Consider the following 26,973-nt stretch of genomic DNA (forward strand, 5'->3'; position numbering starts at 1 on the left):
CTCCGAGTAAAAGAAAACCGAGCTCCGAGTAGACGAAAAACGCATCGCAAAAATAACCTAAGTCATAAAAGCTCACTAAAGCAAAGTTGAGTGTAAAGGATAACAAAAGAGATATGAAGACCTGAAAAGTTTAAAGTTTGCAGACAAGCCTTTGCACGAAAAAGGCTCAAGAAAACAATGCAAGCTAACAAAAGGTTTTTCCGAAAAAGATCAAACATATTCAAAACAGAAAAGCATGCACACGCACAAAGTAACTTAAACCCTTATCCAAAGAAAGGGCACCTACTTCGATTAGAAAACCCTTATCCAAAAAGGGCATTTATTTTGTTTAAAACCCTTATCCAAAAAGGGCAACAAACAGAATGTTTTGTTTACGGCCTTAAAAGGCCAGAAGCAAATTGTTCACAACCACCAGCAAATAAATAGAAGTTTAAAAAAGGGGGGACCCACAGGCCGGGCCCCCATATAGCCACAAAAATAAAAAGAAGTCATTTCTTGGATGGAGTAGAGGAATCACCACCACCAGGAGGAACGCCACCAGGACCGGAAGGAGGAGCCAAGGAGGAAGTCGGAGCAAGGGTTGAAGAACTCGGAGCATCTTTGGAATGAGGAGGAGACTCTATAATCCTCTGCCCCCGAGTCTTTAGGTCTGACTCGGAAAGGACCTCGGGAGCAGGAGGATCAACAATGGCGCCATTAATCACTACTTTGTCAGGATGTAGTGGAGAAAGATCCAAGTCGGGGGCTATAACCCTGACCTGCTCCAGGAAAATTCTCCAAGACTCCTCGGCGCCATCGGCGATAGAGTCCTCCAAGTCAGCATAAGCATTCCGAGAGTTCACCAAATCCTTCTTCACCTCCACCATATCTTTAAATAGGCTTTGGTAACTCTCCTGGGCTGCCTTCCTGAGATTCACCTCCATAGTACATTGGGCTCGCAGCTGGCTCTCCTTCTCCCGAAGGTCATCTCTCTCCTTCCTCAACTTATCCCTCTCCACCTTCAACTCCCTCTCATGTTTTTCAAACATGAGAAGCCTCTCCTCCAGCTCCGCAACCTTTGAGGTAGTCCCCAAGGAGCTGAGGGGAGTCTTCTCGAAGATATCCAAAAGTTTGCCACAAACTCCCGCCGCCCTAAAGCTCTCCTCGGCCAGAGCGGTAAGGTGGTTCCGAACAGAAGCATCATCCATACTTATAAGAGGATAGATGTTCTTTCGGACGAATGCTTGAGCATCCGCCTTAACACCACCTTCCCAAGAAGGGCCAGACTCTGAAGTCTTGCGCTTCTTCTTCTCCGGCTCGGAGAGCAATTGGGCAGAAGGGAGTGGTCGAGCCAAACTTGAGGAGGAGATGATAATAGGTTGAGAGGGAGTACCAACATTCCTAGGAGGAGGAGGAGGAGGAGGAGGAGAGGCGACCGCCTTGCCACCCCCGGACCTAGTCCGGGACTTTGCCTTAGCTTCCTGGACCCTTTGGTAAGCCTCCTGAGCATTCCTTTTTGCCATATCTACAAAAGAAACAATTAAGTCATAAGTCGGTAAAAGACAAGTCGGCAAAAAAGAAGTCGGTAAAATACAACTCGGAAATAGGGAATGCATGCGCTACCTATGCAAGATTGAACAAAAGTCGACGTCCCCTGAAGGATTTTCCTCGTATCTAAGTATGGGGCCTTCCCCCATGCTTCTCGGAAAAACCCCACAATGGCCGCCTCCACCTCGTCTAGGTCATCTAGACCAATCTTTTCACAAGGGGTGGCCGGCAGCCAATAAAGGGGAAAACGAGGGAAGGAATGCTCGTCCAGAAAAAAGGGGTGGTGACCCTCTACAGCTTGAACCTTGAAGAAGAAGTTTTTGAAGTCGTGGAAGGATTCGTCAAAAAGGGTGAAAATCCTCCGACCTTGAATGGCTCGGAAGGATACCCATTGTTGTTTGTTATTTAGCCCACTAAAGGGCTTAGTCATATGGAAAAGATAAAAGAAGATTCTCAAGGAAGTCGGAAAGTCCAGAGCGTGGCTTATAAACTGGTAAATCTTCAAAAAACCCTAGGAATTGGGATGGAGTTGAGTAGGGGCAACCTTACAGTGGTGCAAAACGGATATCTCAAAATCCGAGAAAGGAAGAAAAACACCCAAACGGGTAATCATACATTCATACATAAAGAAAAAGTGAGGGGCCGCCTCATCAACTCTCCCAAAACAGACCCGGTCTTCAGGACCCGGGATTATCAGTTCATACTTGGGCTCGTCCTCATCCGAAGTACAGAGCCTATGATGAGTACGAAGGTGGGTGATGAACTCAGCGTCAACCAACGGTTCCTCCCCAAGGACCGTATCGTCAACCCACTGAGACAGGACGTCTACAGAAGCCATTTTTTATATAAAGAAGAAAGTGGCAGAAAACCTACAAAAAGGAAAAAGAAAAAAGAAAATCAAAAAACACGGCCACTAAAGAAGAGAGATTCGAAACTAGAATCTACGGGTCAACCTATCTACTCGCAAAGCAAAACATGCAAACATAAAGCATGACATGGAAAAAGCAAAACTAACCTTTATCCAAAAATGGAGGTTGGTGAAGGGCAGAAGTCTTCGAACGCAAGGATGCAATACGAACAAGATAAAGAAAAAGTTTGAAAGATTGCAGAAACGGAAAATGGAAAGAGAGGGAAAGTATTTATAAAAAAGGCTAAGGGGCATAATGGTAAAAAGCGAAGCAGTCATTAATGAGACTGCACCGTTACCAAAACCCTCAATCCCTAAAAGATCCCTCAACGGACACGACGCTTGAATTGACGTAACTGTCAGAAACCAAAAGTCGCGGAAATCACGTCGGTTTCCAAGATCCGTGTTCTTTCAAACAAGTCGACTACGCACCCGAATTGAATACTTGAACCCAAACTTTAAAGAAAATTTGGGCTCAAGTAGGGGCAATGTTCATACCCTGGCCCAATACAAAGGCCCAGGTCCAATCAAAAGGCCTAATCTAAAGGATTAGAGCCTAGCTAAGTACCGACCTTCGCATAAGAAGTCGGTATCAACCACGACTTGGTCAGAAGAGGTCGGACGAAAGATTAGCTGGCAGGTAAACACTCATTCAAATGAGTAACCGCCCCTAAAATCTCTCTAACCGCCTCATAAAGCCATATCTTAACCTCCCCAAGATAATAGGGACGGTTACCACCCTAAAGATACGGCACTACACCAACGGTGGTTATTGGCTCATCTCTATAAATACACTGACACGCCCTCAGGTATCTCTAAGTCCAATACTCTCTAAGACCTGCTTACGCTCTTGCTAACTTAGGCATCGGAGTGTCTTTGCAGGTACCACCCCCCATTCACACGCGAGCACAAGTCGGACGGAGTCTTCCGAGTCACGGACCTGCCCGGAGTCCTCCTCCATCACACACTTGGGCCGCCTAACGCCATCCGCGTTATTAATCTCCGGTTACCTACCGTAACAATATTATTATTATTATTATTTATAATTAATTTTTTTAATTTATCATTTCTAATAGAAACAATAATACATATTATAAAAAATTAAAATGATAAACAGTGCACAAAAATTAGAATAATTATTTTAATATTCTCAATATTTATTTAAAAAAAATTATGAAAAAATCAATAATAACCAGCAACAAACCCAAACGTACGTTGAGTAAACGCAGAAGCTATAATTTCTTACTTCTAGAGTTCTAGTGAACGAATTTTTGGGATGTAGAATCACGTTGTCGTTCAGAGAAAAAAAGTTGCCAAACATCAAAGAACAGCGTTCAAAGCACTGAAACTCACTTTTATCCTCTCAAACGTGTTTCACAAACACACCCTTCTGTTACGAAATGTTCCATGCCACCTGACCTCCGTTACATGCCACCTTAGCGCCACTTCTGTCAGCTCAGTCTTTTCCGTTCAGTGCAAACGGCTAAATTCAACGAAAAAACATAAATGTCCATATTTTTCAAGGGTCAGAAGTTTTAATGTATTTTCCATTGCTTGAGAACTAAAATGTCCGCAAAAAAAAAAGGTAAGGAACGAAAATGTCCTTTACTCTAAAAAAAATAAAATCATAATAGAGATAATTAATTAAGTTCTTTTTTTTTATTATTTTAAGTGCGTAAGAAACACTTTGGCTTGTAGGGTTGTTCCAGGTTCCAGCAACGAGCACCGCCCCTCTGACCTGAGTTGGAGATGAGCTCGACCCGAAAGAGACCGTACCCTTACCCGGACGATCCATCCGAATCAGAGCCCAACCACCGCCGCACCCAGCCCTTCCCCTCCTACCTGGACTCCCCCTCCTCCCTCTCCCCCACCGTCAAAACCCTCTGCCACATCATCGCCACCACTCCCTCTCACTCCATCGAGCAATCTCTACACGACTCCTCCCTCTCCGTCACTTCCTCCGACGTCGAGCAAGTCCTCAAGCTCTCCTACGCCTTCCCCTCCCAGGCCGTCAAGTTCTTCCGCTGGTCCGGCCGCCACCACCTCTCCGACTGCCACTCGCCTTACTCATGGAACCTCGTAGTCGACCTCCTCGGCAAGAATCGCTTCTTCGATGCCATGTGGGACGCTATCAAGTCCATGAAGAAGGAGCGCCTCCTCTCTCTCGCTACCTTCGCTTCTGTCTTCAGCAGCTACGTCGCCGCCGGCAGAGTCCACGACGCCGTCATGACCTTTGAGGTCATGGGAAACTACGGCTGCGTCAACGACGTCGTTGCACTCAACTCCCTTCTCAGTGCCGTCTGCAGGGACGCCAGAACCCGCGACGCCAACGAGTTCTTCCAGATGGCGAAGAAGTTGGTTCGCCCCGACGCTGATTCCTACGCGATCTTGATGGAAGGTTGGGAGAGAGAAGGGAATGTCAGCTGCGCTAAAGAGACTTTCGCTGAGATGGTGATTGAGGTTGGTTGGGACCCTGCTAATGTTCCTGCTCATGATTCTTTTCTGTGTACTTTGATTAGAAGTGAAAATGGGGTTAGAGAGGCCGTTAAGTTCTTCGATTCCATGAGCGATAGGAAGTGTTATCCTGGAATTAGGTTTTTCAAGGTCGCTTTGGATGAGTGTGTGAAAGATCATGATCTTAGGAATGCTGAGTTTCTCTGGGAGGTTCTAGTGGGGAAGGCGGGGTTAAAGGCGAATACTCAGCTGTATAATTCCATGATTGCTTTGTATTGTTATCACACTGATATGGATTCGGCAAGGAGGTTGTTTGATGACATGGTTTTCAACGGGGCTTTCCCGGACGCCTTTACTTATAACTTGTTGTTTAGGTTCTTGATCAAAGCCAGGAAGTTGAGGGAGGCTGCGGTGGTTTTTGCGGAGATGGTAAAGAACGAGTTTGTGCCAGACCGGCCTACTTGCGATGCAGCTATTAGGGCTTACATTAACGATGAGGATGCTTTTATGGCCATGAAAGTTTGGAAGTGTATGGAGGAGAATCACCAGGAGGATTTGAAGGATACCGCTAATTTTCTGATTCAGGGGCTTCGCGATTTGAGTAGGGTCCCCGAAGCTGTTAAGTATGCTGAGGACATGATTGAAAGGGGAATCAAGGTAACCTCTTCCACATTGTCCAAGTTGAAACAGAGCCTTGTCAAAGAAAGGAAAGAATTTGTGTATGAAGAACTTTTGAGAAAGTGGAAAAGATCTCATTAGGTAGGTTGGAGTTTGCTGAACTTGCTTATCTTTATTTCAATCCTCATCTTTTATGTATATAGACTTGCAGATTTGCAACAGAAAGGAAATTTCAGTAATTTTATACGTCGATTATTCCTAAACTGCATATCATAATGCACCATAGTTATTTCTGATCCCCATATTCATAATGTATCATATATGCATAGTGCACAGAGTCAATTGAAACAAGGATATTGTGTTAGACGGTAAAAAGATAAACGAAGTTCAATATCAAGCTCGCTGAGAAGTGTTGAGCGAATGTTATATAGACCAAGTTGAAAAGGAATTTATACATGAATTTGGCTTTGGTGAGACACTGCAATGAGATTTATCAGCAATTTCCTGGGAAACCCTGCTTGAAAACTTAATTTACAAATTGATTTGTCTTTCTATTTCTTTGGTTTGAAGTAACCATATTTATTTTGATTGGCGCCATGATAATCTTTTGGTTTCTACTTTCTAGTTGTGGTGAGTATACATGTCATTACTAGTTGATAAGAATGTGTTCTAAGAGCATAGCATTGAATTGAAACATTGAAGTTTTGTTGTGTGTGGTCTTCAAATCGTCTTTAGTCGGCATGACTAGACAATGTAGTTCATTTATTCATCTGATATTATGCCAAGTACAGATTAGCCAGTATCCCACTAGCCACCTTATGAAGTGTTTGGTATAACTGGATCATGTGCTTTCATCCTAATGTTGGTGATTGAATTTATTCAACTTGAATACAGGGTGGCATGCTTCTAGACTACTTGATTTTTGTACCTAAATTATAGAGCCTTTTGTTCTATAGACCCTGTTATTAAAAGTTTGATTTATGATGTAAGATTCCATGCCATGTCGTACTTAGCTATATGTGACAAACATAGTTTTTGAATTTTGAAGTCTCTAGGGCTAGGCTACTAGGGATAATTGTATATTTCTGATAAAGGTTGCTGTATAAGTGATCTAAAAATTTCTGCTAATGAGTACTGCACTAATGTCTGAGGCATCAACAATACAGAAAGATTAAATGACAATGTACTGGGGAGTATTACTGTGTGCAAGGTAAAAGATCGTGAACGGCAGATAAGCGAAATTTGCAAGTAGAACCTAAAAGGAAAAAATCGTGAACGGCAGGATTCGAACCTGCGCGGGCAGAGCCCACATGATTTCTAGTCATGCCCGATAACCACTCCGGCACGTCCACTTTGTTGTTTGCATTTTAGAACATTAACTTATTTAACGATATCTTTACTATTTGTTCTTTCTGGGCCCAAAGTAAAATTTTATTTTAAATACAATTATGTTAGATGTATATTAAAATCAGCTATTAGTATGTTAGAATATAAAATATATATTAAAAATAAATTAAACAATATATATTTATACAAAAATACATAAAATACATAATGACTAATTTTAGTGTATAAATAGTATTTTTTATTTTGTGCTATAGCTGTTGGAATGTGCACTAATGATAAATTTGTATTTTTAACTTTAAGTTCAAACAAAATATAATGCCTTAATAAAGTAAAAATTTCAACATTTGGATTAATTTGTACAAAAATGTGTTATTTTATACAAATACATGATTAGTAGCTAATTTTGTCTGATTAGTAGGTAATTTTTAGTCTATACTTAATATGATTGTAATTTGCATCACAAGAATTGGCTGAAGTAATAATAATCATGGATAGGAAGTTTTTTTTTTTCGGTATTTGATAGGAAGACCTTTTAATGCATACATACAGGCGCATCAATAATATAAAAGCACAGGCATGCATGGTCAGCATGGATAATACATGCTTACATACAATTTTTTTTCCTCGTTTGGTCTGGAGGATTGGATTCGGTTAGGTAGATATTTTGATGTTTTTGGTCGCAATAACGTCCCCTCTAATGGGCTTAAGCCCGAACTACTTTTATAACTATATACCCCTAAAATGCATTGCCCTAGCCCGCTAAAACAAGTGTCGGCGATTCGAATTCCATCTCGTGCATGTAACAACTCATTGGTTAGCAGCAAACTCTTAAGTGGAGTTTAATATTGCGGCGGATTAATTTTTGGCCTGTCAAACTTGGAGAGACAGTGAAAAACTAAAAAAAATATATGCATTTCCCTAGTATCCTCTACGGCTGTATCCCAAAATGGAAAAAAAAAGGTTTTGCCCTTCGTAGTAGACTAGTAGTGAGTGTAGGTGCCTCAGAGAACCATGACATAACCATAGTTTAGTTTACATTTTCTCAAACGCGAGACTGCACTTCCAAATGCAAAAATGCAAGTGATTATGAAAGTTAAGCATCTATTAGAAGAGTATGAACTCGATCTATCTCTTACATGCACTCTCTCTCACGTGCATTATATATATTCCCATCCTCGAACAAGAGGTTTTGAGGGTAAATTTTCTATCGTAGAAGCAAAGAAATGTACCAAATCACATGCAAACAATACCACTTCCTAAAATTAAGTATATAAAGCATTCTCTAGACACATGGATTTCAAATATTAAAATTATTAACCACATGCCACTAACTTATTTTATATAATAATATCCGTTACTCACGCATCATATCGATGTTCCCCAAGCTCAGCTTAGACCCACCACCGAAATTTAGGTTGTGTTTGTTTATAGAGATAGGACAAACAAAATCATGTTTGGCAGAAGAGATATGGACAGAGACAATGTGTCCATAGATACTGAATTGTATTTTGTGTTCATCCTGACAGGAATGATACAAAGATATTAACAAGTGACACAATTTATTTTTTATTTTTTCTTTCATTATTCTTGTTAATTTTTTATAATTATATTTTTCATCTCAAATTTTTTGAATGAAAAAATGAGAATAAATTAGATTTTCATAATTTCTGCTAGTTTATCGTCAAACAGAATACAAGAACACAAAATTTTGTGTCTCTGTCCGTCAGTATCTCTTCAGTGTCTTATCCTATCCTGTTTTCAAAAACAAACGCAGCCTAATGGCCAAGTCTTAATAAATAAACAGTTGCATTGATTCCTAATATGTCCTTTTCTTTTTGCACCAATTTGTTGGGTTTAGTCTAGATTTAACTTTTAGGTTGCCTAACATATTATTAACAGCCACAATTAGATTTAATTCATAGCTACAGTTTGTTGGATGATTGTTTGTTGCGCATAGTTGGAAATCTTGGATTAGACAACATTTATTGAGAAAAGACTATCAACTTGATGGCTATCAGAACGATTCGACGTGCTTAAATGTGGTTTAGAGATAAGAGGTACCAAATTAAAATGTACCGCTACATACTCAAATAAAATCAATTAATTTCTGCATGTATCGTGTTAATTATAAATTTAATGACTTTTGTGTTTGTCACAGTCTAAGGAGTAAGGAGAATTAATCTAAAAAACTCTCTTAATTACCTCAAAATTGAAAGAATAAATGTTCACTTCTACCAATCTAATTGAATATTGTGATAACTACACAGGACTAGCAGCTAATCTGTAGAAAAAATGAACTATTTTTTCACCTAATAAGTTTAATGTTTTTATTTAGGATAATGGTAATATAATAAATTTTGTTAGATCTTTTACTAGATTAACTAACAGAATGGTAAATGACCTTACATTTTATTTATTGATGCATGATTGTCAATGGATAGAAGATTGTTCCAGGTAATTGAAAATTTCAACAATATAAATACAACATTATATATATATAAGCTTTTTGTCTGCATGCATGCAAAAATTGATGTGCGAACAATATATAAACTTAATTAATAATTGATTAACAGAGATTGAGTTTAGCAAAAGGGTTTAGTCCACAACAAAAAGTAATGCAATGTGTCGAACCATAGTTCGAATCTCAGTAGTTAGGTGACATATGATACTTAATGTTTGATTAATGATTATGTATCAAATAGGATTATCTTCATTGGGAAATGCGCCAAATACCTCTAGAAAAAACAGAAAAAAACAACACACTTGATTATTGGTTGTGATTCCACTTGCATTGCTTAAATTATAGTATTGAATTGCAACAACCCGAAGAGGGTATATTTTTTTTAGGATAATTCACCCGTATAAATTAAAGAAAGTTTAAAATGATCTGAATCTTTTGTATTATAAACATTTTTTGTGATTTTTACTTTGGTAAAAATTTCACGTAAAACTCTTGTTTATATACGTTAGACATATATTAAATCGAATTAATTCAATTTGATATATATATATATATATATATATATATGTGTGTGTGTGTAAATTTATAGTAAATCAAACTAATAAGATTGATTTACTATTAGTTAGAAGTATGTCGAACTCAATGAATTTGATTTATTAAGGAAGCTAAATCAAAGTTTTTTTATTTGATTTAGTTGTGTGCATGTAAATCGATACTCATTGATTTAATTTATTAGTGTTTGTTCTAATTCAAATTCATTCAATTCTATTTACGTTTAAAACTGAACTAAAGTAATTTGAATTTATTAGATTCGATTTACTATTAATAATCTTAATTCAAATTTATTAAATTCGATTTACATAGAATTATTGAACGAGACATTCAAAAAACACTTTTGCATTTGATAATTCAGATAATTTTAAATTTTCTTTAATTTATACATATGATGTATACTAATATTTTTTTAATAAAAAATTATAATATCTAATAACATAATAGATACAAACTAATTAATAAATTATTAAAATTTAAAATAATTATATTAGTATAAAATATTTAAAAAATATTTATTATAAAAAAATTAAAATTTTATATAATTATTCAATTATAATTAAATTGACAATTCAACTAGTAATTTAACTATTCGATTAATAATTTAATAATTTAGTATTTTAATCGAGTTAATTACCGATTCGGTTTTAATAATTATATATGCTTTTAGTATTTCTCCAGTTTATATATATATCACGGATAAAATGAACCAAACAAGAGGAAAGACAGCGGCTTAAGTTTATCGTAAGTAGACAAACGCAAAGACTTTGCGAGCAATGCTAAACGTCTTGTGATTTTCTTTTTAAACATTTTTATACAAAACAATTCGGATTTAGATCGATTGGGTAAACTGTCATTAACGATGATTGGATAGGCAGAGTCGTTAATAGATACTAATAATAAACATCATATATACAGGGAAAAAAATCAGAACGATAAAAGAATTTTTTATAATTCATGAATACTGATACGAAACTATTCCTAAAAATTTAAATTGATAAAATAAGATAATAAAAATAATTATATTTTTAATATTTTTTTAAATAAATTTTTTTGTTGAGTTTATTTAATTTTTATATAATATTTGTTTTTTTATTTATATTATGTTATTTTTTTTATTTTGAATTTACTAAAAATTAAATACTAAATTTTTTAAATATAAAATTATTTTTTTTAAATTTAAACTAATAAAATAATAACCTAAATAGTTATATTTCTATAAAATAAATATATAAATTTTGCGATGTATGTCATCAAATAGGTGGTTGATGTGACTCAATTTGATACGAAATTTTTAAACATTTATAAATATTATTTTGGACTTTATAGATCATATATTTTAAAATAAAAATATTATTTATATATTAAAAACAATAATCAATATATTTGTGTATAAATATATGTGTGATTTAATTTATTTTTAATGTGTATTTAATTTATATTCCAGTATATATTTTATACTGGTAATTAACTATAGTGGTTGATTTGATTTGAATTTTTTAAATATTTTTAAAGAATATGTTGATTATATCCCATATATAACAATGTACTAATTAGTTATTTAAAAATTTTCTCAAAAAGACGTGCTAATCCAAACAAGGTTATAAATTTATGTAAACCATTTAGTAGTATTCTACTTTTAGTGACCTGATGTTAGATGCCTGTTTTATTAACCTAATCTAATACGCAATGTGTTGTATTGTTATAGTATACAAAACTCAACCATAAATTAATTATCATACAAAATCTCCTAATTAAATCTTGTCAACTTTAGTTTAATCTATTAATTGCGTATGACTTGCAACAGATTATTGAAATAGAGTGTTCAATTCAAAATTCAAAACTTTAATTAATATACAATTGTATTTGGTAAGGGTTTATGCAAATTGAACATTAATTAATAAATCTCATGAAAAAAGATTTCACCTTACTTGGTGATAGAAGCTTGTTTTTTATTGAAACACAAAAAAGGCCCAAAAAAAGGGGTTAAAGTCTTAAAGAAAAGCAAAGGAGAGAAAGAGAAAAACTTCAAGTTCAAGGAAGAGAGGGGAGAACTTGCAAAGTTGCAACTAATTATGCTATTATTAGTGTACTCTATCGTTTTAAAAACCGTGCTTTTCTTTAAAAAGGAAAGAAAAATATTTCAAGAACAATCAATATTATTAAAATTTGTATTGAGCGTGTCAAATTTAACTCTTAAAATTAATTCAAAAGATAAATGATGTCTCACACTTATAAATTCTCTCTAGATATATTATAATTAAAAGGTGTGAAATTCATATAATATATTCTCTCTTGGAAAGTGAACAACTGAACATTTGTGAATAGGTGCTTTAATAATATTGAATTTAATTTTAGATATAATGTCATAAAATTACTTATTTAAAAAATTTAAATAAATAGAGATAAATGGATAGTTTTTTTCTCTAATATTGTATGGCAATGTAAATTTCACATTTCTTAAGAATTAAGCTCAAAAAAAGCTTTTACATAAGAGGATGCACTAGGTATAAACTATTAATGTACTTATATTATACCTAATTTAAGTTTTAAAATAATTAATTTCATGACAAATATATAGATATATATTTTGATTTTTTTTTATTAGAGTTTGAAATTAAAATTTTAAATTCTCTAATGCGGGTGGTTCAAATATGAAGAGTTCTATTTGGATGGAACGTCGTCAGAGTTTGCTGTGTATATGATTGCAACATATAGCCATGCTAAAATATTTGAATACGTGCTTTTTTGTCACACACATATATAATTATATAAATTTCATTGTTTTAGTTTCATTAATGTACTAGTTTCTTGAATGCAGTTGTTAGCTGTGAAATAAGATAGACTACAATACTCGTAAATCAAACGTGCAAGAACAAGCTTCTTTCTTTTCTAATTTATATGTATATGGAAATAGAATTAGAAGGTCCTCATAAGAATCATATCAGTGATCTGGAAATAAAACAAGTACCAAACAATTCATCATTGGTCCTAAGCTCCTAATTATTGAAACCTAATTGTGCCATGCCTAATTAATTGGAACACTACTAAGGTTGTATAATAATTCCGCATTGAAAAAAAGATAGTGTTGAAATATTAATAGTCCATAATAATGATATTCATGTGTTGATGATGATGCATGGTAGGTCCCATTGGAGTACCGACACCTACCACACGTGTCAGATGCAAGTGTGTTCTTTGACTTGACCGCTCAAGTATGGCCTCACCTCACAAATCACAAACCATTATTGCCCTACCTTAACTTATTAGGGCTTCAAAAATCTCAATCACTTTTAATTGATTTTCGGATACATATAAATACAGATAAAGATATACTACTAGCTAGTTAGTTGATGCTAATGTAGCCAGTTCATCATCTGATTAATTAATTACTCAATTCCTCCAGGAAAATTCACATATTAAGGATTTCTTTTTTTTTTTTTTGAATCTTTATTTTCAAACCACCAATAATGAAAGCTAGCTTTACAAATTCCACTTTAATTTCTCGTATGATCTCATCATCAACTTATATAGACCTAGCTAGTTTCTAGCTACTTGACAATTGATGGGGAAATTGTTTCGTTTATTCATGTGCGTGCTTTACAAATCTAAATTAAATCTAAGGTATCAAGGTTGTTTTTCTTGATAATAATTATACTATATAACCACATCATCATCATCATCCACATTCATATCAAATACATCCCAGTCCGATAATCTGGTTTTGCTAAATACAGCATGGTTGTCGCTATCATTAACTAAGAGATGAGAGACACTTTGCTCTTTATTGATAACTTTACAAAATATATACACCACAATTTCTCTCAAAATTAATATTTGTTATTGTTATCATTTTTTTATAATAAAATTAAGCAACTAAATAATTTCTCAACCTTAGTCACGCATTTTTTTTCTTTTTTCTCATTTTTTTATTATTATCACCTTTTTTTTTATATCTGTTCAACAAAACTATTAAATAATTTTTTAGGCTTTATTTTATTGTTGATGCAAGATTTTTTGTATTTAGCTTTAAGCCTTTAACTTGATTAGTTTTGATTGATTATTTATTCTTAATGACAATGTGAAAGGAAATTTTAATTAATTAAAAATTAATTTTTGTATGTTTTTCCTCTTCTTGAGTCGAGGTTATGGTTCAATAATCGAAAAAGAATATATAAATTTTGATACATAACATATAAATATTGATAAAATATTTTAAAAAATGTCCAAAATATTAATACCTAACTAACTAATGAAATACATCACACAAAAAATTTTATGTAAATATTAATGCAAAATACAAAACTTTTTGTACACAACATAAAAAATAATTTTTAAAATTACACGTCAGAATATTAACACCCAACTAACAAAATATATATTACATAAATTTTGGTGCATAATAATTTTTTTATAAAATTATATATATAGAATATTAATACTTAATCAACAAAATATGAATAACACATAAATTTTTGAACGATCACATATCTAAAATATTAATTCACCTAACTAATACGTTAATTAATACGTTTGTAGCAAAAATTTATATATTATATTAATAAATTTCAATTTTCTAAGCAATGCTACTAAAATGATTATCTTTCCTTTTCAGTTTTAATTTTTACACTGATATCTTACTAAGCTGCTTAATTACTTAATTATGTTATCTTTTGTTTGATTTATAATTATCTTCTCATTTTACCTTTTTTTTTCTCCCTTTTCATCATAAGAGACTTTAAAATGACCTTGGATAGAACGTCAGGAACGAATTGCACTAAACTACAAAGTTGATCTGAATACATGATTGAAAACGAAATAATACACTCTTTCATTATCTCACTTTTACGATTTTACTATTTGATCTGAAATTCTGAATCAACAACTGTGGGCGCAAAATAATTAAACAAAATGAGTGTGATTAGAATAACGAAAAACATGAAAATTATTAACTATATATTGGTTGACATTATCAATCACTTAAAGCGGTGTGTCATATAGAGCACAATCAAGAGTCACATATAAGTAATTAAAGATAGACATATTCTTGATTCTTGTAAAAAAAAAAAAGGAAAAAAAGAAGAAGAAGAAAGGTGAAGTATTGATTGTTACTCTAGTATATGTTTGCGTGAAAAAAGCCAGAAATACGGAAAGCATAGAACTAATGACAAGATCCACACCAGAAATAAATCTGTTTCATAGATATAAAACAACAATAATAAATAAACAAATATTTTTAAAATAAATATGTTTGGTTAATTAAGATTTAGGAAGAAGAAGAAACAGAGGTAGAGAAGCAGGGTTGGCACTTGTCAGGAGTGGCTGTTGGGTTGTAACTTGTGAGCCGTTGGATGGATACCAAACTGCCCAATGCCGCATCCACATCCATTGATCTTCAGAATCCCCTTCACATGGATCTTTGTCTCTACTCTCAACAGTGTTATCATTCATTCTTTATTTTAATTGCATTTCTATACTACCTTTTGTTACTGTCCTTTTCTCATTTAGCAATCAAGGTTATTCAAAAATTTTGGATATTTTGTTATTTATTATCCACATGGTATTCTGAAAAAAATAAAAAAGCCCATAATGCTTTCATTATTCATGTAGTTATTTTATATCCCATACACACAATATATTTCTAAGTTTTTCAAAAGAAAAAAAATGTTTTTTTTTTGGCTATCTCTCACTTTCAGAGTTTCAGAACTTGGATGTAATGATAATAGTAATAATAATAATAATTAGATAATGAGTAGGTCTATATTTGCTTGATTAGTCCCAATAGGATGACCCACCATGGTTAGCTACTAAATAATGGCCTAAAGATGTTGTCTTTGTAGTTTCCCAGTCTTCTTCACTCTCTCTCTCTCTCTTTCTCTATCCTGCAATACATTTTTTACAATCTTTCTTTATTTCATCACCTTCTCCCACTCTGCTGAATCAGAAATTGATAATGATGCAAATGCAATGTCACATTCCAAAAATTTTCTCCATTTAACAACTACTGTATATTATTATTATTATTTATAAGTTAGATTAGACACCCATACTCTCTCCTCTTCTTTTCTGTAGGTTGCTGCTAAGAAAATTCTCTCCAACCCCACAAGCAAAGCAGCTTTAACTTTATTCAGTTTTTTTAATTTCTTCTCTCTCCACTGGGTTTCTGTGCCACTTTGTTGTGGGATCTACTTCATCACAATGGGTTTCTCCCAAGGAACCTGCACTGATTCCAGTGACATTTCCATTGCCCCAAATGTTCCTCTTCCTCCTCCTTCCTCTTCGTCCTCCTCTCTACTTGCACATCACTACTGTGACCACAACAACCTCAAATTCAGAACCTTTCTCGGAAAAATGATTTGGGATTTTGGTTTTGCATGTCTTTCCAGCCCTTCTTCTCCCCCTCCTTCTTCTTCTTCTTCGAGTAGGAGGAGGAATAGCTGCAAAGATGATGAATGCAGCAACAAGAAGGGTAATTTGGAGCACAACAAGGCTTGGCTTCTTGCCGAGTCTGGTGGCTGTGGAGCTGAACTGTTGAACAATGCAGAGCCTCAATCGGTTCACTCTTCTTTCAGGTTCAGCTTCTGTTCTCAGGTTGAGTTGGAGTCCCTCAACATGAGTTCTTCAAGTGCTGCAACGGTTCTCATGGTGAATTTGGACAATGGTGTCAGTGAATCACGCGCCAGAGAGATCAAGTGGAGGAGGATTGAGTCTTTGGAGAAGAGCATTTCCCCAGTTGCACACTCTTTGATCAGATTCACCTATGCTGAAATACTCTCTGCTACCCGCAATTTCTCCAAAGGTGACTTTTCCCCCCTCTTGCCTTCTATATGGATTTAAAAGTTGAGATTTTTATCATAAAAATAATATTTTTAAGTTTCTAATGACACTGAATGTATGAAGAGATTAGAAACTTTTCAAACTCGTTAGCAAAACCCTTTTGTATTGCTGGTGTTGTGATATTGTTTTGGTTGAAGTTGGTTCCTTTTTGTGTGTTAGAGATCATGATTGGTTCTTTGTATTTGTGTTGGTTAGGTAGAGTATTGGGGAGAGGGGCGTTGAGCTGTGTTTTTAGAGGGAGAGTTGGGATTTTGAGAACTGTGGTGGCTATAAAACGCTTGGATAAGGAAGATAAGGAGTCTGCAAAGGCATTTTGTAGAGAATTGATGATTGCAAGTTCCCTTCATAGCCCAAACGTCGTTCCCCTTGTTGGTTTTTGTATTGACCCGGAGGAGGGTTTGTTCTTGGTGTACAAGTATGTCTCAGGTGGCAGCTTGGAGCGGCACTTGCATGGTGGGTACTCATTTATCTGATTATTGTATTTTCAGTGAGGCTTTGGTTTGAAGTCAATGAATATGACTGATTATAACAAGGCTTATTCTACAGGGAGGAAGAAGGGTGGGAAGGGTAGTTCACCCCTTCCATGGTCTGTGAGGTACAAAGTTGCAATTGGGATTGCAGAGGCTGTGGCTTATCTGCATAATGGAACTGAAAGATGTGTTGTTCACAGAGACATTAAGCCCTCTAATATTCTGCTTTCTTCTAAGAAGACTCCCAAGGTGAGTTTTGTTGCGAATTGGTCGGATGATATGAAACAATGTCTTAATTGGCCTTGCAAGTCATTTTGATTGTTTTTGTTGAATTGTAGTTATGTGATTTCGGGTTAGCTACTTGGACTACGGCGCCTTCAGTTCCTTTCCTTTGCAAAACTGTCAAAGGAACATTTGGGTACGATCATATTCCCTCGATTCCCTTCAAATTGAATATGCAGAACTTCGGAATTTTTGGCATTATTAGTTTTCATGCTCAAATCACTGAAGTTAAATATACTATATCAACATTTTTCTAACAGATATTTGGCTCCTGAGTATTTCCAACATGGTAAAGTATCAGATAAGACTGATGTTTATGCTTTTGGAGTTGTCCTATTGGAACTTATAACTGGTCGGAAACCAATTGAAGCAAAAAGGTCTCAGGGGGAGGAGAACTTGGTCCTATGGGTGAGTTAAAAACACTTTAATTCTTGCACAGTTTTGCCATAACTCCTGACTGATGATGGTTTTCTTTTTGGATTGAGATTGATAACAACAAACATTTTAAGCATAACTTGCTCCTTTCTAATAGTACATTAAAGAAAGCAGTAATATCAATTTCACCTTGTCTTTATCACAGAAGACACTATGATAGCCTAGTTGTATGCTTCTCTTACGAATCAAATCAAAACAAAACTGAAAATTGTTCAATTTTCTGGTTCATTTTCAAATGGACATTCCCTTGTTGACAAACATCAAATTTGACATACATTTGCAGGCTAAGCCTTTTCTACAGAAAGGGAAAGGAGCCATTGACGAGCTGCTCGATCCTCAACTCAAATGCAGTTTGAGATTCTCAAATCAAATCGCTCGGATGATCGAAGCAGCAGCCGCTTCTGTCACAAACGAGGAATCTCGGCGACCCGGCATACACGAGATTATCGCGATACTGAAAGGTGAAGAAGAACCTCTATTCTCTAAAAGAAAGAAGTCTGGTTTTCTCGGGAATGGATGTGTGATTGATTGTTATTCTCAGCTAGAACAAACAAATAATGAGATGAAAAGTCACTTGGCTTTGGCAATGCTAGGAGTTTCTGAGTTTGAGGATGAGGATTATCTCTATGGTCGTTAAAAACATGATAACTACCTCAAAATAATTCACTTTTTGCCATGATTCTTACTTTTCTGACTAGAGTATTAAAGATATATATATCTAAGCGTGTTGAAATTGTAAATAGAACTAGGAGCTAAGACAAAGATTGGTTTGTCTGTAGATATCTTCCCTTTGTGTTTTACCTTATTGTCAAAAGGTGAAGTGTAGTTCATTGTTTGTGCTTCATGTTGTAAAACAATATCTTTTATTCTTACAAGTTACCGCCGCACAAAGTTTAGGTTGGATTGGAGAATAGAAAACTTTCATTTTGAAGTTCTCAGTGGCTAAACATCAAAGTAACATATTGAACAACATTCATAGAACTATTTGTTCTTACACTAATGGATTCATTTTGGAACATGTGCAATCTCATCATCATTATTATTTTAGTAAAGCACATGTAGTTTCATGTAAGTTTATTGTCGTTTTCTTTTTTCTTATGATCCTATATGATCGGCCCTCCCTATTATTTATGTCATTATATGGACATTATCCTATGTCAACAAGATGTATCATGTCTACTTGTGTAGGTACATCTCAAGATTTGTTGTTTTAAAGAAGCCCCCCCTTTCTCCTCCCTCTCTCTCTCCCCTCCTCTTCTCTCTTTGGAGATTATTAGAGCATCTCAACATCTAGTCACATACCCTTTATGTGTAGGATAAGGTTCTTTGTTTAATAATAATGCAAGTTGGACATACCAAAGACATGGAAAACAAAAAGCTAATCAATCACAAGACATAACCACATAACTAATAAAACATAGAACATCAAACATTTTTCTCTAGTAATCGTTGATTACATAGCACAAAGATGTACACAACTAGATTAAAAGGATGGAGAATGAACAAGGAAGGCAAGAAATGAATTAGAAGATCTTGGCGACATCCCTGACTAGGCCACGGTTCTCTCTTGCAAACGCCGTGAATTCCTCGTACGAAATGAAGCCGTCGCCATCTGTGTCGAGCTCTTCCATCATCCGTTGCACTTCCTCTGGGGTCACCGATCCTAGTGTCTTGAGTGCTTCGCCGAGCTCCGAGGAAGAGATTTGACCATCACCATTGGCATCAAAATTCTTGAATATTTTTTCCCTGTCAGCTACATCTTGTGGATCATCGTCAGCCATTGTAGGATCTTCTTGTTCTTGTTTGGGTTGTATGAGTGAAAATGAGATTTGTTGTGTTGTTTTCACACTGAAAATGGAGATTGGGAGGTGTAAATGTCTTGAGAGCTTGGCTTTTAAAGCATTTTGGTTGCCGTTAAGGTAAGGCCATCCTTTAGTATCGGGTGTTCACAAAATAACTAACTCACCAAAATAAGCTATGGTTTTAAAAAAAAAAACTATTTGTTAAGAAAAAGTACGGAATTTAAGCATGTGTTCATTAGGAGTAATGATTGAAAATGTTTTACCAAATTGAGGCAATTTTCTTATGTTAGATGTGGGCATGTGGCAGCTAAATCATATGCTTTATAATGTCTTAAGAAGTGATGCAGCCCTAAAGCTTCTAATAACTATATATTTAATAAGAGGGGGAACCAGGGAACAAACAATAGTGCTAAAGATTTTTTAGGCTAATTAGAAAGGACTGATGTATGAAAACTGTAAAGTGAAAAGCTTTTCTCATATTAGAGATTACTGATGACTAAATACCCATTTTGGTCCCTGAGATTAATGCGATTACTTAATTTGGTTCCCGAAATTCAAAATTACTTATATTAGTCTTTCAGATTTAAGTTCGGGCACTAATATGATCACTCGACTCTTTCCGACGATAACTAGGCAAATGGAGTGCTGATATAGCACTCTCCCTACTACACTAGATGATGAGTAAACGACGTCGATTACCCTTGACGTCTAAACAAGTCAGAAATGAAGAATGGTGAAGGTAGAGAAGAAGAAGAATACTTTATTTTGGGTCTCCATCATTTCTTCTCCCTTCATATACAAAGCGACGACATTTCTGACTTATTTGGATGTCAAGGATAAACGACGTCGTTTACTCATCATCCAGCGTGGCAGGAGGGTGCCATTTCAGCATACCATTTGTCTAGTCATCACCGGAAAGAGTTGAGAAACCACATTGGTGTCGAGGCTTGAATCTAGAGGACCAGTATAGGTAATTTTGAATTTCGAGGACCAAAATAGATAATCGCGTGAATCTCAGATACAAAAATGGAGATTTAGTAGATTACTGATATAGTGATATCAAATGCGAAGTTATTAAAAAAAGAGAAGAGGCCGAATATAAAGGAAAACACCTCGATGAGAGAAAACATAATTTGCCCAAGAATCAGGATTCATACTATGTTGCTTACTTGGACCCCTAGGCAGGAGGCACTAATCATCCATAATCAAATGATCACATAATTTATTAGATATTAAGTTTCACGCTGATCTTCCAATATATAATGCTCCAGTTGACCATTGCAATAATAGTGTGAAAATGGTATAGGAGGAGTAAAACCTAACAGGGTTTGCATTTCTCATTTCAATAACTTAATTAAGCATTTTAAAATTTCAGGGGATCAAAAATTGATGCCCACCTGCAATTTCAAGAACTAAATTGGATATTTACTCGTGTAATCTTCTATGATTTATACCATAATATGACAACTAATAAAAGATTATTGCAACAAAAAAGGAGAAAAAAGAAAATTTCCTGCTGTGCGATATTGCAAATTTGGCAATGCACCTTGCATGTGTATTTCATCACCAATAAGGCAGTAACCAACACACTTACACCCTTGAAAAACGAACCTAATTCTAAATCTCAGCATACCAACTAATAGAAAACTATAACCGAACTACTTTCTTGAGATCCCGTGGTGCTATTCACAAAATTCTATGGTCACAAGTAGGATATCAACTTGTTTCCATTTGTTCCCCACCTTCCTCACCATTTGATTTTGTTGGTTCAGCACCATTGGCATCTTCAGGGGGTGGTGGCAATGTTCTCTTCACAAGCTCAACTATTTCTGTGAGCTCTTCATCCGAAAAACGAGTATCACAACACTCTATGATCTATGTAACAAAAGCAAAGCACACCAAAACTCTAATTAGAACTACTCAAATAAATGCTAAACACAAGTGAAGATAAACAACAAACTCAAAAGCATATCACCGAGTTCATCGATTGTCAATATCAAACATAAAAATAACATAACATAGCAGGGTGATTCTATGGCTTAATAATTCATGCACCATCATAATTACTTTTCTCATTTCAAAACAAATGCAACCAATCAAGAATTGACGTACCCCAAATTCACATTGAACAAGGAACTTAGAAGACAAGGTTTTGTCATTTATGTTATAGGCTACAAGGACTCAGATATGGGTTCGAGGATGACTAATCACTTTTCCTTATGAGTTTCCGAATCATACTAAGATGAATTCAGAGCTAACAATTTTCCATAGTATTTAGAAGTTATGTAATAATGTCAAGGTACCTATTAATTCTCAGGAATATTCTATTGCTTATATGTTAGTGTGTTACTGCTAACCAGTTTACTAAAGCGAAATACAAGTATTAGTGGGTAAAAACTAAAAAGTTCAGGGCAAATATAACTTGTAAACATTATTGGCAACATACGGGGAAAATTTCGACTATGTTGGTGGGCCTGATGTTGATTATGTTGAGAATCTCAGCTTTTGCTAGATCATGGCTTTTAACACTTTCCAAGAACTCATTGATGCTCTCTCTTGTTTGATCACGAGCAGCAGTATCAATCAGATAATCATAAACCTGATGGAGATGCATCAGGGTCATAACTCATACATAGATAAAAAAAAATGTAGTATAACCATCTATTGAAGTTACCGGAATAAATAACTAAGGATATTTTCACAAACTAACAGTGTCAAGTACGATTCAAACAAATCTATTTATGTGGCGATATAAATTCATTGCATATCCAAATTAAATCGGGTTTTTAATACCTTGTATTCAGACTGGGCTACTTTGGCAAGAACCCTAGTAGGATCTTTGGAAGCTCCTTTAGCTCGTAAGAAATCAAGCACCTCGAAGTTGGTGAGGGCACCATTATTTGCCTCTAAGCTATCATCAACAAAATTGTTATCAGAGCATTAACCGAAATCCCTGCTAGAGAGTCAAAGCTTCAATTGAAAGAATATATAATTTTGGGGGGGAAAACATTTTAAAAAAAGTTAATAGACTTACATTTTCATCTTCGAGAGAGCAGAGAGTGAGAGCAACGGTGACAAATGCTACTGAATCAGCGGGGAAACACTTCAAAATGAAAATAAAAAAGGAATGAAAACAGAACCGCAAAGGGAAATTGGTCGCGGCACCGCCCTCTGCCTTATGCAGCCGCCGCCTCAGTCGTCGGAGTCGCCGCTCACGCTGCGTCGTTGGTTATGTTTCGCTATCGCGTTCTTTCTCATTTTTTCTGGTACAGATATGGGCCTAAGCCCGATTTGATTTAGCGTTTTATTTTATCAGGCCTTGAACTAAGTTTGGGCTGAGTTCAATGGATAATACTATTGGGCCTTAATTCCTTCTGAAAATTACTGCGATATTTTAGGATTTGGAATACAATTAACAAATACGGAACGGCCTTAATCTTGGTACTGAACGGGTTGGTTGTAATTTGGGAGCCCCGAGGTTTCTTGACCAGACCATGACAACCGGTCGGGTTTGAATCTGCAACCTTTGAGGTGAGGAAAGAGAGATATGCCATGTGAGCTAAGACTCATTGGCACCATGACCAAAGATTGAAGTGCAGAAGTTACAACCAAAACAAAAAGTGGACTAGCGAGATACTAATCTTACTGATTCTGTATACCAACAAAATATCTGATTGTACACCCCAAAAAAAAAAATCTGATTCTTGTACTTTATGCCTTTGTGAGTAACGAAATTCAACTATTTCCTTAAGAAAAAGGGATACTGCCATGGGACTATTGTTTTCTATAAAGAATATTTTTAATGCTGTGGAATTAGAATGTTATAGTATCAATTTTTTTAAAAAAATAATATCCCAAATCAGTTTCTAAAAAATTTAGTTGGTCAGTTGGTGACTTGGTGTATCTTAGTATTCAGAAAATTTTTATTTTGTTAGAACAATTGATTTGTTTATAGAAAAATAATCTAAAAAAAATTTATGAACGGTTATATCTTTATTAAATAAAAATAGGAGCTGATTTATATATTATTTTATTAAATTTTGACGTAAAAATTAATATGTCTAATGAATAAAAAATTAAAGATATTGTTCTTGGTCAAGAATTTTAGAATGCCACAAGTCTAGTAACTCACATGTAGGTACATTCAGATTTAGCTAGCTACACTGATGCAAGAATGCAAGGTGAATTGAAATGGGAGGAAGAAGTCACATGACATGAATGCAAAGTGTCGTTTTTTAATGTTGGTGTTGCCTTTTGAATAGTATTTTTTAGCAATATAAAATTTGATGTATTTTTTTTTTATAGAAATCATAAATTTGATTTGTGATTTTTAATTTTTTTTAATATACAAATCTAAGGATTAGATTTGTTTTTTGTATTTTATTTTTTTTAAATATTTCATACTTTTCCGAGCTCACATCCCTATCCCTGAAAATACCTTTTAAATTTTTAAAAAATACACTTTCATATTAGATTAAAACACAGCAGTTACAAGGATAACGCAACACTTTTGTCCATTACTAAAAAAATCAGCCATAAAGTGTTGCACATTGCAGATTATTCTATGGCTACATGGCAACCTAAACACACTTGAAGCCATTCTTCAATGTTGGAGCAAATAAACTATCTAGATGTAGTTGTTAAGCAGCACAAGAAGTGCTTGGTACAAAGTTTTGAACCATTTCATCTTCTTGATTGATTCCTTCCGCATTAACTATCTCACGCATTGCTGCGGCATTAAGAACACAGGCCTTCACCTCTTGGAACCTCTCTTCCGACAGCGAAACCTCAGCCAGGAGTTTCCATGCGTATGCTTCAGATGCTTGGTCGAAATCAACCATCCTCTTGAGCACTATGTGTCCACTTATCTCCCACACTGCTGGATTTACTTGTGCTTGTAGGATTTCTTGGCTAACTTCCCCAAGTGCTTGCCTCTCCGCAAAGCACTGTCTCATAAAAATTAAACAACTTATAACAACAAAGTTTGAGAGATTGCTATACATATTAATATATGGCAACTACTCCAATGAAAATATCAAAAACATCTTCTCATGATGATCTTTATTTAAAAAGTGTAACTTATTTGTTTAGGCACACTTTAAATAAAAGTAAAAGTAGCCACTTTAATATATTATAATGGAAAACTCTAGGGGGCCAACAGTTTTATTGAATTTTGGCCAGCATGTAACCAGCAGAGAAATGTGAGTCATTGGATGAAATCTCACACCAATCTCACACCATCAAATTATCATTGATGGCTAACAATCACAAAAATTGTTGGCTCCTAGCATTGCTCTATTATATTCCTTAATTTAAGTGCTAGCATAGTTACTTTTAAAGGAACTACCAAATATAAATATATAATTTGCTTCAAAACCAAATCTAATTAGATCAATGGAAACAGATAGATAGAATTTTCACCTGAGGGAACAGATATATCTTGTTACCACAATCAGAGATGAGAAAATTGAAGGGGATGTTGTTGTTCTGAAGGAAAACAAGAGAGTTTGCAACGGTATCAGAAAGATCACGTGTGGTGTTCCCACCCTCAAAAACAAGTCCTCGAACCGGATAGTCCAAGAGCTGAGATACAGAGAGTCCTTGAGGACATTGATGCCCCTTATTTTGTACAGTTTTTATTTTCTGCCTTTTGGCTTTCTCAACTGGGAAGGGTGCTGCCAAGTAATAAGCCTGCAGCAAAGTTAGTTTTTATTAGTTTTTACCCTATTTATGAATCCAGAAAATTCTTGCGAATTTAATATACTTGGAAGTGGAGATGATTGATGGTGGCAAATGCACCCAGACTATTGTAACCCAATCTGAAGAATGGATCAGCAGCTTCTTTAGCCATGTGCATTGCAAGTCGGAGGCTTTCATGATCGATCCTCTGAGGAAAGCAATCCAGGACACGAGGGATCAAAAGAACATGTCCATACTCAATAGGACTCACCTAATAATAACATCAAAGTCAATCAACCTTCATATCCATATATGAAAATTTTCTTATGAGTTTAGTTTAATAAACTAACATTGATTGCAACCACATTGGGAGATGCTGATGGCATGTTTTCAACAGATTCATTGGCCAACAAATGGCTTCTGTGGTCAACGCTCTGGTCAAAGATGAAGAGCACCTCCTCCTGTCCAATTTTCTTGAAATTGAACTTGTTTTCATCGAAGGGCTGAAGGACTTGGTCAACTCGGAACTCGGTGGGACGCTTCTTGAGGTGGCGGCCTTCGTTGAGCTGGGCTATGAAGCCGTGGTGGCCGGGGATGATTTTGGTCTGGCAATCGGTGACGTCATACCTGAAGAGGCCGCGGTTCATTCTGTCCTGCCACTGTCCAAGGAGCAAGTTGTGAAGGAATGATATTTCAGAAACTCCCTCACATGATTCTGCCAAACCAACATCCCCGTCTTTCTTGAACAAGTAAATTGGAAGCTTCGAAACTGAAATCAAATATTTATGTACATCAAAAACAAAAACAGCAGGTATTTTAATTGCATAATAATAATAAACGATGATAGAGGCATGCATGCATGCAGCGAAATCATGAAAAATAAAGAAACAAACCAGGTAGGCAACATGAACCAAGGCAATTGCGGCCACAACCAAAGGAAGGCTTATTATCAGAATGATCGTCTTCCTGATAATTGGAAACAACAGTAGCAACCCTCTTAATGGTCAACATGTTTAATTAGCACAGGAAGCAAGGAAGAGCTAGTCCCTTGCCACCGTGCTGAAAACAACGACAACCACCACCACAATAATTAAGATGAATATGGTGGTGGAGGCTCTCAATGCAAACTCTAAAGTTGAACGAATGTGGTTAATTGGTAAGGTTTTGTTTTGGTTTGAGTTTTAGTGTTGCCCCTAAAATTGAGCCTGGTTTCTCGTTTTGTGTGCCACTTCCACAATCCATAAATCAAACTATTATATACGTTATTAGTTATTTATTACGTCGCCTCCACACTTATCCTTTACGTCATCATTTTCTGTTGACAGTTAATTAGTTGCAATGTTTACAAATCTTTTTTTTATCAACTCCATCTTTTCAAATTCTTTCTCTTATTAACATCCATTTTCATCAGCTTATTCTTTCTGTTTTTACAATCCTATCTTCTTCTTCTTTTGTAGACTACCTTTTTTCCCTTCAAAATTCAAATATTGTGTTCGATATTTTTTCAAACGATGGATTTATATCTAAAATATTTTTAAAGTAAATCAACATTATTATCCTCTCATTTCAAACTCCATTAATATAATATAGATGATGAATATT

At 35.1% G+C, this 26,973-nt stretch overlaps 4 protein-coding genes and 1 non-coding gene across 5 annotated transcripts; 2 read left to right on the forward strand and 3 right to left on the reverse strand.

Moving 5' to 3' along the window:
* Positions 1-4,081: 4,081 nt before the first annotated feature.
* LOC112791625 (pentatricopeptide repeat-containing protein At5g15010, mitochondrial) lies at positions 4,082-5,769 on the forward strand. The gene has a single exon (XM_025834535.3). It carries the CDS (start codon positions 4,184-4,186, stop codon positions 5,645-5,647), a length of 1,464 nt encoding a protein of 487 aa, XP_025690320.1. The 5' UTR covers positions 4,082-4,183; the 3' UTR covers positions 5,648-5,769.
* Positions 5,770-6,776: 1,007 nt separating this feature from the next.
* On the reverse strand, positions 6,777-6,858 carry TRNAS-AGA (transfer RNA serine (anticodon AGA)). The gene has a single exon. It is a non-coding gene; the product is annotated as a tRNA-Ser (tRNA).
* Positions 6,859-15,659: 8,801 nt separating this feature from the next.
* LOC112791626 (probable serine/threonine-protein kinase PBL7) lies at positions 15,660-18,908 on the forward strand. Its single transcript, XM_025834536.2, has 6 exons — positions 15,660-16,665; positions 16,899-17,156; positions 17,250-17,422; positions 17,512-17,591; positions 17,716-17,863; positions 18,174-18,908. Exons 1-6 carry the CDS (start codon positions 16,065-16,067, stop codon positions 18,525-18,527), a joined length of 1,614 nt encoding a protein of 537 aa, XP_025690321.1. The 5' UTR covers positions 15,660-16,064; the 3' UTR covers positions 18,528-18,908.
* Positions 18,909-21,116: 2,208 nt separating this feature from the next.
* LOC112791628 (uncharacterized) lies at positions 21,117-22,951 on the reverse strand. Its single transcript, XM_025834538.3, has 4 exons — positions 22,727-22,951; positions 22,486-22,603; positions 22,139-22,291; positions 21,117-21,567 (listed from the first exon to the last, which is right to left on the reverse strand). The coding sequence occupies exons 1-4, from the start codon at positions 22,732-22,734 to the stop codon at positions 21,409-21,411; spliced, it is 438 nt and encodes a 145-aa protein (XP_025690323.1). The 5' UTR covers positions 22,735-22,951; the 3' UTR covers positions 21,117-21,408.
* A 1,187-nt stretch (positions 22,952-24,138) lies between these two features.
* On the reverse strand, positions 24,139-26,564 carry LOC112791627 (GDP-L-galactose phosphorylase 1-like). The gene is made up of 5 exons (XM_025834537.3): positions 26,265-26,564; positions 25,722-26,140; positions 25,457-25,642; positions 25,114-25,383; positions 24,139-24,638 (listed from the first exon to the last, which is right to left on the reverse strand). Exons 1-5 carry the CDS (start codon positions 26,380-26,382, stop codon positions 24,333-24,335), a joined length of 1,299 nt encoding a protein of 432 aa, XP_025690322.1. The 5' UTR covers positions 26,383-26,564; the 3' UTR covers positions 24,139-24,332.
* Between the last annotated feature and the right edge of the window lie 409 nt (positions 26,565-26,973).

Source organism: Arachis hypogaea, chromosome 3 (assembly GCF_003086295.3).
Source record: "Arachis hypogaea cultivar Tifrunner chromosome 3, arahy.Tifrunner.gnm2.J5K5, whole genome shotgun sequence".
Taxonomy (NCBI): domain Eukaryota; kingdom Viridiplantae; phylum Streptophyta; class Magnoliopsida; order Fabales; family Fabaceae; genus Arachis; species Arachis hypogaea.